Source organism: Antechinus flavipes, chromosome 4 (genome assembly GCF_016432865.1).
Source record: "Antechinus flavipes isolate AdamAnt ecotype Samford, QLD, Australia chromosome 4, AdamAnt_v2, whole genome shotgun sequence".
Classification (NCBI taxonomy): domain Eukaryota; kingdom Metazoa; phylum Chordata; class Mammalia; order Dasyuromorphia; family Dasyuridae; genus Antechinus; species Antechinus flavipes.
In genome coordinates this window covers 66,281,409-66,296,806 of record NC_067401.1, presented here as the reverse complement: position 1 = coordinate 66,296,806, position 15,398 = coordinate 66,281,409, and the positions used below count along the sequence as shown (strand labels likewise).

General features: G+C 37.4%; 1 protein-coding gene across 1 annotated transcript; it reads left to right on the top strand.

Annotated features, from left to right (window-relative positions):
• The first annotated feature begins 2,734 nt into the window (after window positions 1-2,734).
• LOC127562845 (general transcription factor IIF subunit 2-like) lies at window positions 2,735-3,619 on the top strand. Its single transcript, XM_051998852.1, has one exon. It carries the CDS (start codon window positions 2,735-2,737, stop codon window positions 3,521-3,523), a length of 789 nt encoding a protein of 262 aa, XP_051854812.1. The 3' UTR covers window positions 3,524-3,619.
• The last annotated feature ends 11,779 nt before the right edge of the window (window positions 3,620-15,398 follow it).

Sequence of the window (15,398 nt, the reverse complement as noted above, 5' to 3'; positions counted from 1 at the left end):
ATAATCTGAGACGAGAGTCCTGTCCAGTCAATCTTACTCTCCCATTAATAAAATGTTAAAAACTCTCTAATCTCTCTCCTGCCTCAGTTTCTCCGGCATTACACCAGGAAAGAACCCTTGGAATAAAAGAACATGAGCTGAACCTTGAATTTGTTTGTTTGTTTCTTTATTTTAATGGGCCGTCTTGCTTTTGGGAAATTGCAAAGCTTTTTGCTGACCTAAGTTTTCTTGAAGCAAAGACCTACCTTTAAATTATTAACATTTTACCTTTGTTTGCTATATGACAGAAAGACATAGATTATGTTTGCCCCCCAAATAACTAAAGATAAATATCACAAGACTCAATTGAAACATGTGTGGTAGATATGAACAGGTTGCAACATGAAATCAATAACCAACTCTGAAGAAAATAAAGAGCAAAGGATGTCATAAAGGAAGAGAAAATGTATTGGTCTCATGGCAAGAGCAAGGCAAGAGTAGTAGATAGCCAGAACGCTCCATTGGTACCCTTGTACTGTTGAGAGAAAGAAAAGGCCTCCACTACATTGGGTAAATCCTTGCTGATGAACTTTTAGGAAAACATGAAGAGCTACTTAGGACAACAAAGTATGGATGGGTTACAATCTAGATCACTGCAGATAACTGTCAAAGTCAATGAAATCATACACTGCTTTTCAATAATTCCAAGTCTGGAAAGATAATCAGAATCTCTTACTCATTTCTCAGCCTTTAGCAGAAAAAACTTTTCAAATTAATTAATTTATTTATGCTCTCCAAACAATCAATGTAATTTCTGTGCTGCTAAAGGTGAAAGCAAAATCCAACACACAGGTAACATATGACTTCTTGAGATTTATTAAAGAATATTTTGTTGACCAGATCTCAGATAGTTAAAGAATTCAGGAAATGTTAACCCAACTGGGCAGTATCCAGTGCAAACAGCTCCAATGTAATTACCAGATGATGAGGGGAAATCCCAAAAGTAGTAAATAAAAGGGAATTAGATAGGTTAACTACTTGGGGAAGAGGATCTGCTTATATTTCCACAGGTGGAGAAGGAATCGGATGGCTGACAATGAGACTGTCAAAAGAACTTTAAAATCTTCAGCTTTCAGTTCCTGAAAAACCATCAACAATCATTGTATTTCTTGAGATGAAATAGAAAAAGAGAAAAACTTCAAAACAAAAGAGATTTAAGAAGCATCTGACACTGAAAGAGCATGGCTGACTGTTAAAAAGGTCAAGAATCTTCAAGAATCATTGGATTTTCTAACACAAGCTGAGACTGTTTCAGTTCTTGAAAAACCAGCAAGAATCATTGGATTCCTTGAGATGAAAAATTGTTGATGAGATTTTTTTCAGTACTTCAGAGCTTACAGGAATTATTAGATTCCTGGCACATGAACTAATGGACAATGGATTCCTTATGGACTATTTCTAGGACTTATGGATATGTGTGAATTTTCAGAATGATTCATGTTACTTGATACATTACTACTACCCTGTGTTATATTACTATGTGCTTATGTATTTTATGTAATTGCAAGAATCATTGGATTTCTTGAGATGAAAATTTGTTGATGAGACTATTGCAGTACTTAAATTTTCATGTTGATTCTTATTATTTGTTACATTACTACTAGCTTGTTATATTGCTATGTGCTTATGTAAATTATGTATAATGCCTCCCATATTGATGGATTTATGTATAGCATGTATATCTGTTTCAAAGTTCTGCCCCATATTGATGGATTTATGTGTACCTGTTTCAAGCGAGCCTCTTCAGAAACCCGGTAATCTGATTTGATTTCCTATTTCCTTTGGTGTTATTCATCTCCCTTCCTGAGGTGTCAGGAAAGGCGTGATCACCTTTTTTGAGGGGTTCTCACCTCCTTGAGAGTTCAGGAAGGTCATGACCACCCTATGTTCTAAAACAAAAGAAAGGGGGAGATGTTGGAATCTTTACAGACTGCTAACTCATTAGAGTTGATAGATTATTGATGTGATCTTACAAGAAGATGTTTTGGGCCAGAACCTGAAACAAGGTACTAAGTAGAACTAATTGATACAATGCTTGTGTTTGCACCTTTAGTCATTGGAGTTGACACCTTTGGGAAATTTCAGGGTTAAGTATGGGATATTTGAATTCACACCTCCCTTGAAGCTTTTGGGGCCAGAGAGCACTATGGGAGAAAACCTATAATTCCTCTCTCTCTCGTATAAAAGAGACAGACAGAGGCTCTCCGTGAGATTTCAGCTAAACTACGCCAGAAGCTCTCTCTCCGAGGCAAGAGGGACTCAACTTGGTGCTGGCTCTAGAGGCTGAAGAAAGCAGAGGCAGAAGCAAAGGACAAAGAGGCAAGAGCTCTTGGAACTAAGCAGAGAGATAGGCCTCTAAGCTAACCCGGCTATATTGGAGATAAAAGATCTGAACTTTTATCACCTGGCTGTAATTATGGATCTGAACTGATACTAAGGCTGCCTCCAAGAAAATCTCCCCGAGAAACCTTCCTCGAGAAACCTACCCTCTCCCCCAGAGAGAACTATTTTACTTATTTTAAAAGAAGATCACCACACCTTCGGATCTTGGTGTCATTGGGGAATCGGAAGAGGAGAGCCTGCCACCACTTCTCTGTCTTTCCTAGTCCTGATTCTGACTGAGTTTGTCCGAGCGACTCCTTCTCCGAACCCGCGCTCCCTTCTACTCCACTGGTGACAGCGTCGGAGTTGAGCCATGGCCAAGCGCAGAGAGTTCGACTTGACCGGCGCCAAACAAAACACCGGCGTGTGGCTAGTGAAGGTTCCTAAGTATTTGTCTCAGCAGTGGGCCAAAGCCTCAGGAAGAGGAGAAGTAGGAAAGCTGAGAATTGCAAAGAATCAAGGAAGGACTGAGGTATCTTTTACCTTGAATGAGGAACTTGCAAATATCCATGATATTGGTGGAAAAGCTGCTTCTGTTAGTGCTCCCAGAGAACATCCGTTTCTCTTGCAAAGTGTGGGAGGACAGACATTGACAGTCTTTACAGAGAGCTCATCAGAAGGCCAGCCTGAAGAAAATTCTGAGAGCGGTAATAATGATAAACTTTCATTGGAGGGAATAGTGGTACAACGTGCTGAATGCAGACCTGCTGCCAGTGAAAACTATATGAGATTGAAGAGGTTACAGATAGAAGAATCTTCAAAACCTGTAAGATTATCACAGCAGCTGGACAAAGCTGTTACAACAAATTTTAAACCTGTGGCTAATCATCAATACAATATTGAATATGAGAAGAAAAAGAAAGAAGATGGAAAGCGGGCTAGAGCTGATAAGCAACAGGTTTTGGACATGTTGTTTTCAGCTTTTGAAAAACATCAGTATTACAATATTAAGGATTTAGTGGACATCACCAAACAGCCTGTGATATACCTGAAGGAAATCTTGAGAGAAATAGGCATTTACAATGTTAAGGGAACCCACAAAAATACCTGGGAACTGAAGCCAGAGTACAGACATTACCAAGGAGAGGATAAGAGTGATTAGGAAGACCTCATCCATATGCCCACAAGAAGCTGATGATAGGGTGGGCTTGTGACTGTACTAAGCAAACCCTGCAGCCTTCCTCAAAACTTTGAGCAGTCTGTGAAGAGTAAAGTGTCTGGTACTTTTTAATTCCTCCAGCTTCATTTCTTTTTTGTTTTTTTAAATAAAGTTTCTAAAGTTTGGGGAGGAAGGAAGTTATTTATAAAAGAAATTTGTAATAAGCCAATACAAGGGATTGTTTTGCTTAAAAATTGGTTTTGTTTTCAAGTGTTGACTTTAAAATGTCAAATGAGGAAAGGTTTTCTAACACCATAGGAAAGACTTGAATTAACAGCAGATGTCTTCTTGGATGAAACTTTGCCATTATCTGCCCACAGTGGACAATTGATTCAAAATAAACCTGAGAAAGAGAGACCACCACAGTCTCCTGAATGAAAAAAAAAAAAAAAGAGAGAGAGAGAGAATCCCTGATTGTTTTCAAAACTGGAAATAAAAGGAGGGCTTAGTATTTTTGTGGCATGGCAGATAGTAGGAAAAAAGCCTGGGATAGAAGTGAAGTTTGGCTTGATCCAAGACAATGGCCAATCAATATAAGAGGACTCTAGAACATCAAAGGGTTAGGTCATTTGGAAACTTGGTTTCATATTTGCTGATTTGGTGATTTATAAGAAATCCCAGAAATAAAGTCCCTACTATCTTCTTAGACTACATTTTTCACATCCACATTGTCTGTCAATTTCCAAGTTGCTTTCCCACTTTCTGTTATGAGTGTACCTATATGTTGTCTCTCCTAATTTAAATTTATTGAGGGTAGAGACTGTTTTACTGAACGAGATAAAGTGAGATCTTTCAAGACAGTTGTGAAAATTGAGTAAGGCTTCATCTATTTCAAAGTTTGAGTAGGCCTGAAGGACTTTAAGCATTAAGTCAAGTGCATACTTAAAGTATCTCTTCCCTGCTATCTTCTTAAAGACAAAAGCTCTTTCCAGCTATCTTCTTAAAGACATACTTAAAGTCTCCTCTCTGCTATTCCCTCCCTGTCATCCCCCTAAGGGCATACTTAAGCCCCCTTCCTGTTATCCTCCCTATTTCAGCCACATAGGGACAACTATGTACTTGTTGGTCAAGTTCAATTTCTTGGATAGTTCCCGAGTTTAGAATGTAAGATCCTCAGCCAATAAAGATGAGGGTCAATGGTAGGAGGGGGAATTTGCGTTAGGGATAAAAGTGCCGACCCTGCCCCCTATGGTGCCTCCTCCCTTCGATTATCTGCTCGATGGGTGGGACGCCCTTCCGGAGAATGTATAATAAACTTTGCTTTGCTTCTAGGAAAAAAAAAAAAAAAATTCAGGAAATGTTAATGCTGCTGAAGTTGTTCTCAGTGACTGAAGTAATGCTCCTGGTTTGTAGAGTCCTTAATCCTACAATAGCAATTGGTATGCCAGTACAAATGAGAATATCCATTGGGAATCACAGGATAAATCAAGGGCGATGCAATTTGAGTATGGATTGCTAGGTGGTACAGTGGATAGAGTAAATAGCTGGAAAACTTGAGTTCAAATTCACCTCATTTGAAAGTTAATTTATATCTCTTTCCTATCCCTACTTCCCAGCTTTCTTATTTCTGCCAAAGGTTTTCTATTGGGATCCTTGTTGTCCCAAAATCATACCGATAAATTTATGTACTTTGTATTAGTGCTTCGGGCACCTTGTAAGTACCTTATTAGATGTCACAGAAATGTCTTTGTGTGTATGTTTTAATGCTACCAAAGTCTAGAGACAGACTAATGCTGTGGAAAGATTGGATTTGGAGTGAAAAGACTCAGGTCGAATTCTGACTCTGCTATTTACTTATATGAGACCTTAAGCTAGTCTTTTCACCTCTGGGTCAGAGTTTCCTCATCTGTGAAATGAAGGGGTTGGGTTAGACTCCAGAATCTATGTTCCTATGGCCAGGTTCAAGTCAAAATATCTAAAGATAAAAAGAAAATCACTTAACTTCCTTGGGCTTCAGACTATTTCCTTATATCTCCTTTTCTCAGCCAAACCCAATCACCATTCTCTATGTACCAGACATTAAACCCCTAGAAAAAGCTGTCTACTCTCACGGCCCTCCTCTCTCACTCAGCTCTTTAAAATTTAAGTTCTGACATCATGGCTTGAAAGAAACTACTCTTTCCAAAGTTCTCAGTTATCTCTCTTCATTTCCATATCTTTTTAAAAAAAAATTTCCAGTCTTGCCTTCTCAGCTAATCTACTAACCCTCTCTTCCTATATATTCTCCCTCCTCCTCGAACTTTCATGATACTCAAATCTCTTTGGTCTCCTATTGTGGATCATCATTTCAGATCATTCCCTCCACATATGAGTGTTTTCTACAGTTCTGCCATGGACTCTTATTTTCTCTTCTTGTCATCTTGGTTGCTTAATTAGTTTCCATGGGTTGATTTAGTTATCATCGTTATGCCAGAGACATGAGTGTCTCAATGTCTGATTATGAGATTGCTCAATATCTGAACTTCAATACCATATAACAGGTGCCTATTGGACATTTGAAAATGGATATCCTGGAAACATCTCAAATTTGATCATATCCAAATCAGTACTCATTTTTTTTTTTTAATGAAAAAGGGAAAGAAAGAAACAGAGAATGAGACGGAGCAGAGATCTAATAACAAGGGGAGAGAGAGAGAGAGAGAGAGAGAAGAGAGAGAGAGAGAGAGAGAGAAAGGGAGAGAAGACAGAAACAGAGAGTGAGAGCAGAGATCAAATAACAAGAGGAGACAGAGAGAGAGAGAGAGAGAGACAGAGAGAGACAGAGAGAGAGAGAGAGAGAGACAGAGAGAGAGAGACAGAGAGAGAGAGAGAGAGAGAGAGAGAGAGGAGAGAGAGAGAGAGAGAGAGAGAAAGAGAGAGCAGAGATCTAATAACCTGAAGAGACAAGGACCTAATAACCTAGGAGGAGAGAGACAGACATAGAAAATAGAGACAGACAGATAGAGACAGAGACAAAGACAAAGAGATAAAGAGAGAAGAGACAGAGAGACAGGGACACAGAGACACAGAAACAAGGCAGAGACAGAGAGAGCGAGAAGGACTGAGACAGTTAGAGAGACAGAGACACAGGCAGAGACAGAGACCTAATAACTTTCGTACAATGTAGCTATAAGTCTGAGAGGGTGTAAAAGATCTGCAATCTCAGCACCTCCCACTGTACTGCAGGCTGCAACTCAGAGACTCTCGGACACTCTCAGAGCGTCACCCATCCGCACTTCGAAGTGCCCTCTCTACCCCGGGGCACAGAAGCACTCTCGAATTTGCCTCTGGGTTCAATAGTCAGGCCTCTCTTGGTCAGGCACGTATTCCTCGATCAATCCAAAGTTCCAGATGGCAGACTTAGATGTAGAGAGTGAACCAGGTAAACGTGGGCCTCTAATAATTTGCCGACATCATCATCAAATTTCAGGGAAATTTCCCCGGCCACTCCCTCTCTTTTCCCTCCCGCCCAATTAATCAGCGGAAGCTTTTTAAACCCCAGTCTTCCTAGTCTTCCTCAGCAGCTAATCACCTCCAGGCTCTAGCGGGCAGGACGGCTCAGCTGTCTAGCCCACTTGCAGCTTCTCTTTGCAGCCGCTGTTGGCTTCTTCTCTAGCTGCGGAAACTCTCCCACGCCAGCCCACCACACCTCCAGGTGAGCCCGAGCAGTGTCCCCCTACAATGGGCTAGGGGCTGGGCCGGCCCTACATCTCTATCTCTTCCCCGTCTCCGGGACTTCTTGTCTCCCGGGGGGAAAGGAGGGGTGGGAGGAGGGCGAAGAAGGCGGGGAGGAATTCTCTTTCCCACTACAGGAGTGGCCTCCGAGGCCCTAATCTCGGGTCTCCCTAAGCTTCCAGAGCACCTCTGGACTTGCAAACGCACATCTGGAGCACATCGGGGACCTCCTCTATATCCCATTCTAGGGTCTCTCTCCCTCTGCGCCTGACTTTTGATTGCGCCTCCGGCAGTAATGTCTCCCGGATGAAAAAAAGAAACAAGGACTTGTTGCCTTAAAACTTATTTTCCATTTTGGGGTCTATCTGTCGGCCTTTTATTAGGCCGATTGTGCAGACTCGAGAAGACAGATCCCCTCAGTGCTATATCCACATCCTTCTGGAAGAAATTTCTATTGTGTGACCTGCTGCCTTCGTCTTTCAGGCATCCACACGCTTGTCCTCAGTGACTCTAGCAGATCTAATGCCCCTTGTCCCTAAACCTCTATTAGTTAGAAGTGATACTTATCACCCAGTTATAACCCTCGGAGATACTTAATGATCTCAGCAAATTTTCCAGATTTTAGAAATTATGGTTGTGCAGTGGGAAATCTTGATTGGGGATAACTACAGTTTTTGAAGCCATAATCTGCAACATGAATTTTCAGTCAGAGGGTTAGTAGTTTTAACTTTTTTATTTCAAGGCAGATCATTAGAAAGATGTGGATATCTTGTTATGCCACAGTTCTCTTTAACTGTCCTGACTCAGTTTCCCTGTCCCAGTTTCATTTACTGTTCTGTCTCTTCGCTCTCGGGTTATAAATTAGCAAGATAAAAGAGTAGATCTCCTGATTCTTTTATGGATTTACAATATTCCTTTAGAATATTCCAAGATTAACCCATGATATCTTTACTTCTTTGTCTCTGAAATTTTTAGGTTTTATGGCTTCCCCTCCCTGATAAAAACTTTCCCTCCCTTTCTCTTCTTTGTCTCCAAAAAGGTATTTAAGAAGTTGGGGTTCCTCCATTCATTGCCGGCGTCTGGCAGCTGTATGCTGGACGCTGGATTCTTTGGGTCCTCCAGCCCTGGGACCAATATGGATTCCTTGGTCCCAGTATACTTATCTCTGTCTGACTGGATAATCTGAGACGAGAGTCCTGTCCAGTCAATCTTACTCTCCCATTAATAAAATATTAAAAACTCTCTAATCTCTCTCCTACCTCAGTTTCTCCGGCATTACAATCTAAGTGGATAGGTCAAACCTCAAAACAACTTATCCCTAACTAAGCCAGAGGTCTTTCGCATCCTCCTTGATAAAGCAGAAGGCCTGGTTCCTTGGTGTTTACTATTTACTGTTTATGGAGAAGCATGAAAGAGTGACTAATGCTTTCAGAAATCAGGCTCAAAACAAAGATTCTATGGGACTGGTTTTCCAAAGTATGTTTTTAATAAAAAGACAATCTCAGTTGTATAAGCCTACTTTTTCCCCTATGGTTTTCATTGTGCATTCTTAATTTCCTTGCCAAAAGTGTCCTGTAGTGTTAAGGAGCTTTCACATCTATTGGGGTTATGTTTCCATGAGAGAGAAGATTACTTTTTTTATGCTAGTAAAATTTTAAACTATTACAATATTATATGTGCTTTTTTATTTGTCTTCATATTATAGCTCTTTGTATTTTAAAAGGTTTTTCAAGACTATCACAGTACTTTTGTGGTAGCAGTATTCCCCCAAATAATAAATTCATCTTGTATGTAAAATTATAAATTAAGGTAGTTAGTATTATAAGACTTAGCTTGTGTATTTTAAAGCCCAATTTCTAAAGAACTCTGTTTTTTGTGGCACTAGTGAAATGTATTTAATATGTTAGAGGAAAAGAGGGAAAACAACTGTTACAGTGATTTTGCTGGAAAGTAATTAAAGTATATTAATTAATTTTAACATATATCAGAGAGGCAACATGGAAATGAAGTATGAGGCAGCCTCAGCCCCAGAATTAATACCTGCCTCTGAAGTTTTCTGCTTTTATGACACTGGACAAATCAATTCTTAATACCACAAGAAACTCTAAAATTATGTCACAAATTTCCATTGTCAGGAGTTTATTCATTAGAAATTGTAAATCTTATAAATCTGGGATGGCATTGTGATGTTGTCAATAGTGATTAAGAAAGTTTAGAAGACAGAAGTATGAGAGGGAATGGAGATAATGAGTTTTGTTTTGGACATGTTTAATTTGAAATGCCTATGGGATGTCCTATTCAAGATGTCTACAACGCTGTTGGTGATATGGGACTGGAACTCAAGAAGAAAAGTTGTGGTTAGATATATAAATCTGGGAGTCATATAGAGAGATGTGATTGATCAGATTAGAATCTGATCACATACCCAAAAGAAATAGTGAAGAAACTCCAAGACAAAGCCTTGAGAGACATCTTTGATTATATAGAACATGATATATATGAGGAACAAGAAATGAAAACTGAGAGGGAGTGACAGACAGGTAGGAGTCAAAAATAGTAGAAAGTCATGTCTTGCAAATTCAAATGAGAGACTATCCAGGAGAAAGTTTAGCAACAGTGTTAAATGCTACAGGGAGATCAAAAAGGGTAAAAAATTGAAAATAGTCTAGTAGATTTATTCTGATGAAGTCTGATATATGACACATGTCTTTATATGAACACGAAGAAATCACTAAAATTTTTGGTGCTTGACATAGCCCTTTAAGACAATAAGTAGTGGAGGTGTTGATTTGCAATGATGGAAGGAGTCTATACAGGTATATGATATGGGGGTATCTCAGATAAAATCACAGGCCTAAATGAAAAAAAAAAAAACAATTTTAGAAAAATATAGTTTCTGATAATTGGAGAAGGGATGGACTCATTTTGTCATTAACCTTGGTTCTAGAAATGAAACTGACATAATAGAGTAAGAAGGTTCTGACAAGGACTATAATGCAGAGATGCTGAACTAGTAATTAAACCCTATGGGTCAGGAGGAAAATAATTAAATTTGAAGCCAGGGGATCAGCTTTTAAGTCCTGCCCTTCCATTTGCTAGCTGATGTTAGACAAGCTGTATAATCTCTCTATGCCTCAGTTTCCAATTTGTTTGTGAATTTCAGCTCTAAATCTTATGATCTTTCTGAGTTTTCTTGTTTGGAAACTGGGAATAAAATAATGAAATGATCTAATCTGCAGGGATTTTGTGAAGAAAATCCCTGTTTACTTCAAGGTTCAATTCAAAGATTACTTTCTCCAAAAGGATTTTCCACCAATTATTACTCCCTACAAAATAATTTTATTTATTTTATCTATTTTGTCCATATTATATATTTCCCTACCTTTATGTGTACTGTACTTTCTCTCCATTTCCCAACAGGAGGATTCAAGTTCCTGAAGGGCATAAATATTTCATAAGTGCTTGTGATGTTGAATAATGTGCTGTAAATCTGTTAAGTGTAAAAAACTATATTAATCTTACATTTGCTTGTTTCACTTCTCAGAAAACAAAGGAGCTGCTCCAGCATAAATTAAAACTCTGAATCAAATTGCTAACTTCCAAAAAGGAATAAGGAATAATTAGCCTTGTAGTTTTGGACCACCTCTTAAAAGATTGTTCGTTTTACCAGAAACGCTAAAGGTAATAATTGGCAATATTATATAACTATGCCCCAGGACATCCAAGGCACATAAGTTTTGGGATGGTTTATTTTTACATTTTATTGTTGCCATTTGTTTTCTTACTGCAGCCCCTACATATTAATTGACTGTATCACAAAGAAAACATTTGAGCACAACCAGCCAACACAGCTATCATTTCTTACCATGTATAACATTTGCCTTGCCTCCAGTATCTACTTTTCTATTGAGAAAAGGAAACTAGGCTTCCTTATCAGTTCTCTGGGACTGAAATTGATGACTTAAGTTCACTGTTATTTGGTCATTTTTCAATTTTGGCCAACTCTTTATGACCCCATTTTGGCATTTTTTGGCAAAGATAATGGAGTGGTTTGCCATTTCCTTCTCCAGCTCATTTTGTATTTGGGGAAACAGAGGTAAACATGGTTAAGTGACTTGCCCAGAGTCACACAGCTAGTGACCCAGGCTGAATTTGACTTCCTGACTCCTACCACCTTGCTGCCCATTATTAGAGTTCACTGATTTAAAATTGATATCGTTTACATGATTATAGTCATTATGTGCATAGTTCTTATAGTTTGAATTGCACTTGAGATTGCACATGTAACTTTCCATGTTTCTCTGAATTTCATTCATAATTCTTATTCATAATTTCTTATGGCATGATACCTTATTATCTTCATATACTACCACTTGTCAATACATTTCCCAATCGATAGATTTTTTTCTTATTTAACAAAATATTTTCTCCAAATGGTATATTAATCAGACAATCTTCTTCCCTAATTATATATACATATGTATGTTTTAAAATATTCATTTATTTAAAACTAAATACAAAATGAGAAAAAAATAAAATAGAAAAGGAAAAGGAAAAACAAAAACAAAACATTGTCATGTGCCCAGCAGAATATTTGGGAGGATTCAAAATATGTAACAATAAATTTCCATTTTGAGAAGGCATATATAATAATAGAAGACATTATAGTTATGAATATCTATCTTTTTTTTGGTTCCTTGTAGGTTCTTCTTTTGTTCTCTGCGGCATACTTTTTACTTTATTCTTTTTTTTCCCTTCATCTCCCCCATCTCTCCCAAGCAGATTACGTATTTCTTAAAGAGTAATTGACGTTTAATCTGAAGCTTTAAATCCTCCCATATCAAAGTACACCTTCATGAGCCCAAGTAATGAGATAACATAAGTACAGTGCATGCCTCTTTCAAACTGTGACAAGTTTATGTTTTCTGTAAGTTTTTAATTGAGTTAATATAAAACTAATATTCAAAGGGCAAATGAGAATTCAAAAGTATTTCATTTTTTCTTTTATAAGTATTTTCTTTTCCATGTTCATTCATCCACCAATCACTTGACTCTGTTTCCAATTTTATTCAATTTTCTCAGTCTATATTTCCATTGTCAAATTTTTTTCACCATCTGTATTCTCTGTGCTTGGGAAGGGACAGTATTTTGAAACCATCTTAATAGAATTTCACATTTTATAGGGTCACAAAAAGTTGGACACGACTGAAAAACAACAAAAATATTAAATAATAGTGGTGCAGTTCAAGAATCATTTACAAAACACCCACTACATGCATTGTACAAGGTACTATGGAGGCCAGAAGACATTATGGTCCATATTTATGATGCCGAGGTCTATCAGGAGATGATGAAATATATACACAAAACAAGACAAAATGTGAGTCTTTTATGATGGTTTCAAAGTACTATACAGTCCAAGGCATATGAAAACACAGATGGGGGAGGAAAAGGGGAGAGCACTGAATGATTTTTAGATTGTTCTAGTGCTTCCCAACATTTTCGAATATGGGAACCTCTTTTATTAAAGAGAAATATTTTTTTCAGATCCCCACATGGTTGCATAGCAGCTGCTAATTAGGATACATGACACTATAAATCTAGATTACTTTTAAATTTATATTTTAGTAATCACATCTATACAGAGAAATATTAATATGTGTGGCATTATTCTTTCTAGAAAAAGAACACTCACGTATAGATCTGTAAACCTCTTACACAACCCATCATCAACAAATAATAATCACTACCCTTTAGTGTCTCTGCAGTTTACTGATTTTGGATAACAAATGTTTCCAAGTCCTACCCCATATCTCCACCATGGTGATCATGGATTTCCAATGTGTAGCATAGTGTTATAGCAGCAGAATGACAACACTGACAATTTCTAAATATATATAAAATATTTCCTCTATATCTGTAAAATGGGAATAATAACAGCACTTGCCTTTCAGAATTGTTGTGAGGATCAGATGAGGTAATAGTTGTAAATCTCTTAGCACACTGCCTGAGCATAGTGATCACTATATAAAATGTTAGTTGTTGTTATTATTCCATCAGTAAATTATATCTGCTGAGCACTAGACTAAATCTAGAGAGATTTATCTCTGTCAGGTTGCTTCTTAGACATAGATAGCTTTTTTCTTCTTTATGATAAAAACAAAAGTAGTCTTTCAAATATTAGTCAGGAAGGTGAGTTCAAATCAAAATAGATTTTTTTAAAGGGAGAAAATCAAATCAAAATAGATTTTTTTTAAAGGGAGAAAATCATAGCTTCTACAAATATAGCATTAACTTTCCTCAGCACAGTTCTGCAATGGATTGTTAAACAGATAATTTATAATCCCTAGGATTATATATGGTTTTAGGACCAGCCTAACAAACTAATGTAATATGATAGTGTTATTATACTGGTTATAATTCAAGAGGATATGATAGACACAGTATCTATTTCAGAATGATATAGGAAAGATACTTGTCAAAATAACAAAGAAATAACAGGCTGTTATTTGTACCTTTGCAAAGGGTTGTAAGACCTTACCAAAACATGTCAACTAATAAATGGATATTAGCCTAAAAGATGCTCTTCTAGGGTCATCCCCCAGACCTCTGTCTTTGATCTTGTTTGGTTCAATATCTTTTTCAAAGGCAATGCCTTATCTACAGATATGTTCATTGTAAAGAGTAATACTCTTGGTGTAGACTAGAAAGTCCTAGAATTATTTTGAGTTCCAGTTTACTGATGATAAAATTTATAGTACACAACTAATTATATGGCAAATGTATTTGTAAACTGTAAAATTGTCCTTTATAAAAAATGACTCTACAACGAAGGCCTTTTTTTTAATTGGGCAAAAATCTAAAGTTATGTAGAATCTCCATAATGCAAAATCCTTTACATTTTGCACCCCATTATACAATGTTTCATCATTCCCATTGATGTGGATATAGGAATTGTTAAATTATCCCCCCCAAAAAAAACAAACAAATAGAAAACATTTTGAGCCTGAATTAACATTCCTTGCACGAATATTACAAAAGATTTTCTACTCTAGTATTGCTAGAAGGTTTCCTTTGCTTGGAGGTTTGTGATGGATAGACTAGTTGGTTTCTAAGGTACCCTTCAGTTTTGGAAGCAGAGTGAGAGTAAATAGCTCTATTTCAGAAGACCTACCTATTGTCATTTCAGTGTAATTTGGAACATGACACTTGACCTCTCTTGACCTCAGTTTCCTCATTTGTAAAATGAGGAGGCTGGATTAGATGATCTCTAAAATCCTTTTTACCTCTAGATCTAGTATCAAATAGAAAACAAGTTTTCTATTGTTTATATCATTTCCCTCATTGGAGGGAAAATCAGAAAATTTAGCGGGGGGAATCCACCAGTCAAAAATTAGGGCTCTTCTTGTATGCTGACATAATCTTTAGACAACTCAGCAGAGTTTCTCAAGGTTTACATGCCCATGTAAAAAGTATCAGAGGCTGCAGACATGTTTAATGTATCTACAAGCCAGAGAATAGGGGACACCTGGAGAGTTTGAAAACCTAAGTTTGAATCTCAGTCAGTATTCTGTATCTTCATTTATCTTCCCAATTGTTCTGCTTGTGTATTTTGTCTGGATGTATTCGATCATCAGTTGTTACTTTGGTCAATAAGCAGAATATTACAGGAGGTAGAGGGAAGGTGCTGAAATCAGTCATGTGCTAGGTATGGAACATGGACAAGTTATGATTCCCCTAGTGCATCCAGACAAGTCTGTAAGACAGTGAGGTACAGAGATTACTGAACTGCATTGGTGAAAGAGTTTCCACACTGGGAGATCTGGACGAAAAAAAATTACTTTGATATTTCAATTATTGTATGATATCATTTTAAGACAAATCTAAATGATTATCACACAGGATGTTCCCTTCATTAAAGAAGTTATAATTCCTATAATAATTAAATAGATCTACCCAGGGAATTATCTGTAGCACAAAGCAGTTACTTGATTTGACTAGTTAGACAACTAAGAATCAGGAAATATTTGGACTTAGGGTTCTTGACCTAAAGACCTAGCATTTTATCAACTCTGCCATAATATTTCTCCAGTTTTCATATTGCAATCTTTATGGATGACAAGAATCTTTGGAAAATCATTAAAATGTTGAGTGGAATCAGAAA

What these genes read in the sequence shown, in the direction of transcription:
- LOC127562845 (XM_051998852.1), top strand. Translation starts at nt 2,735, where the DNA reads ATGGCCAAGCGCAGAGAGTTCGACTTGACCGGCGCCAAACAAAACACC.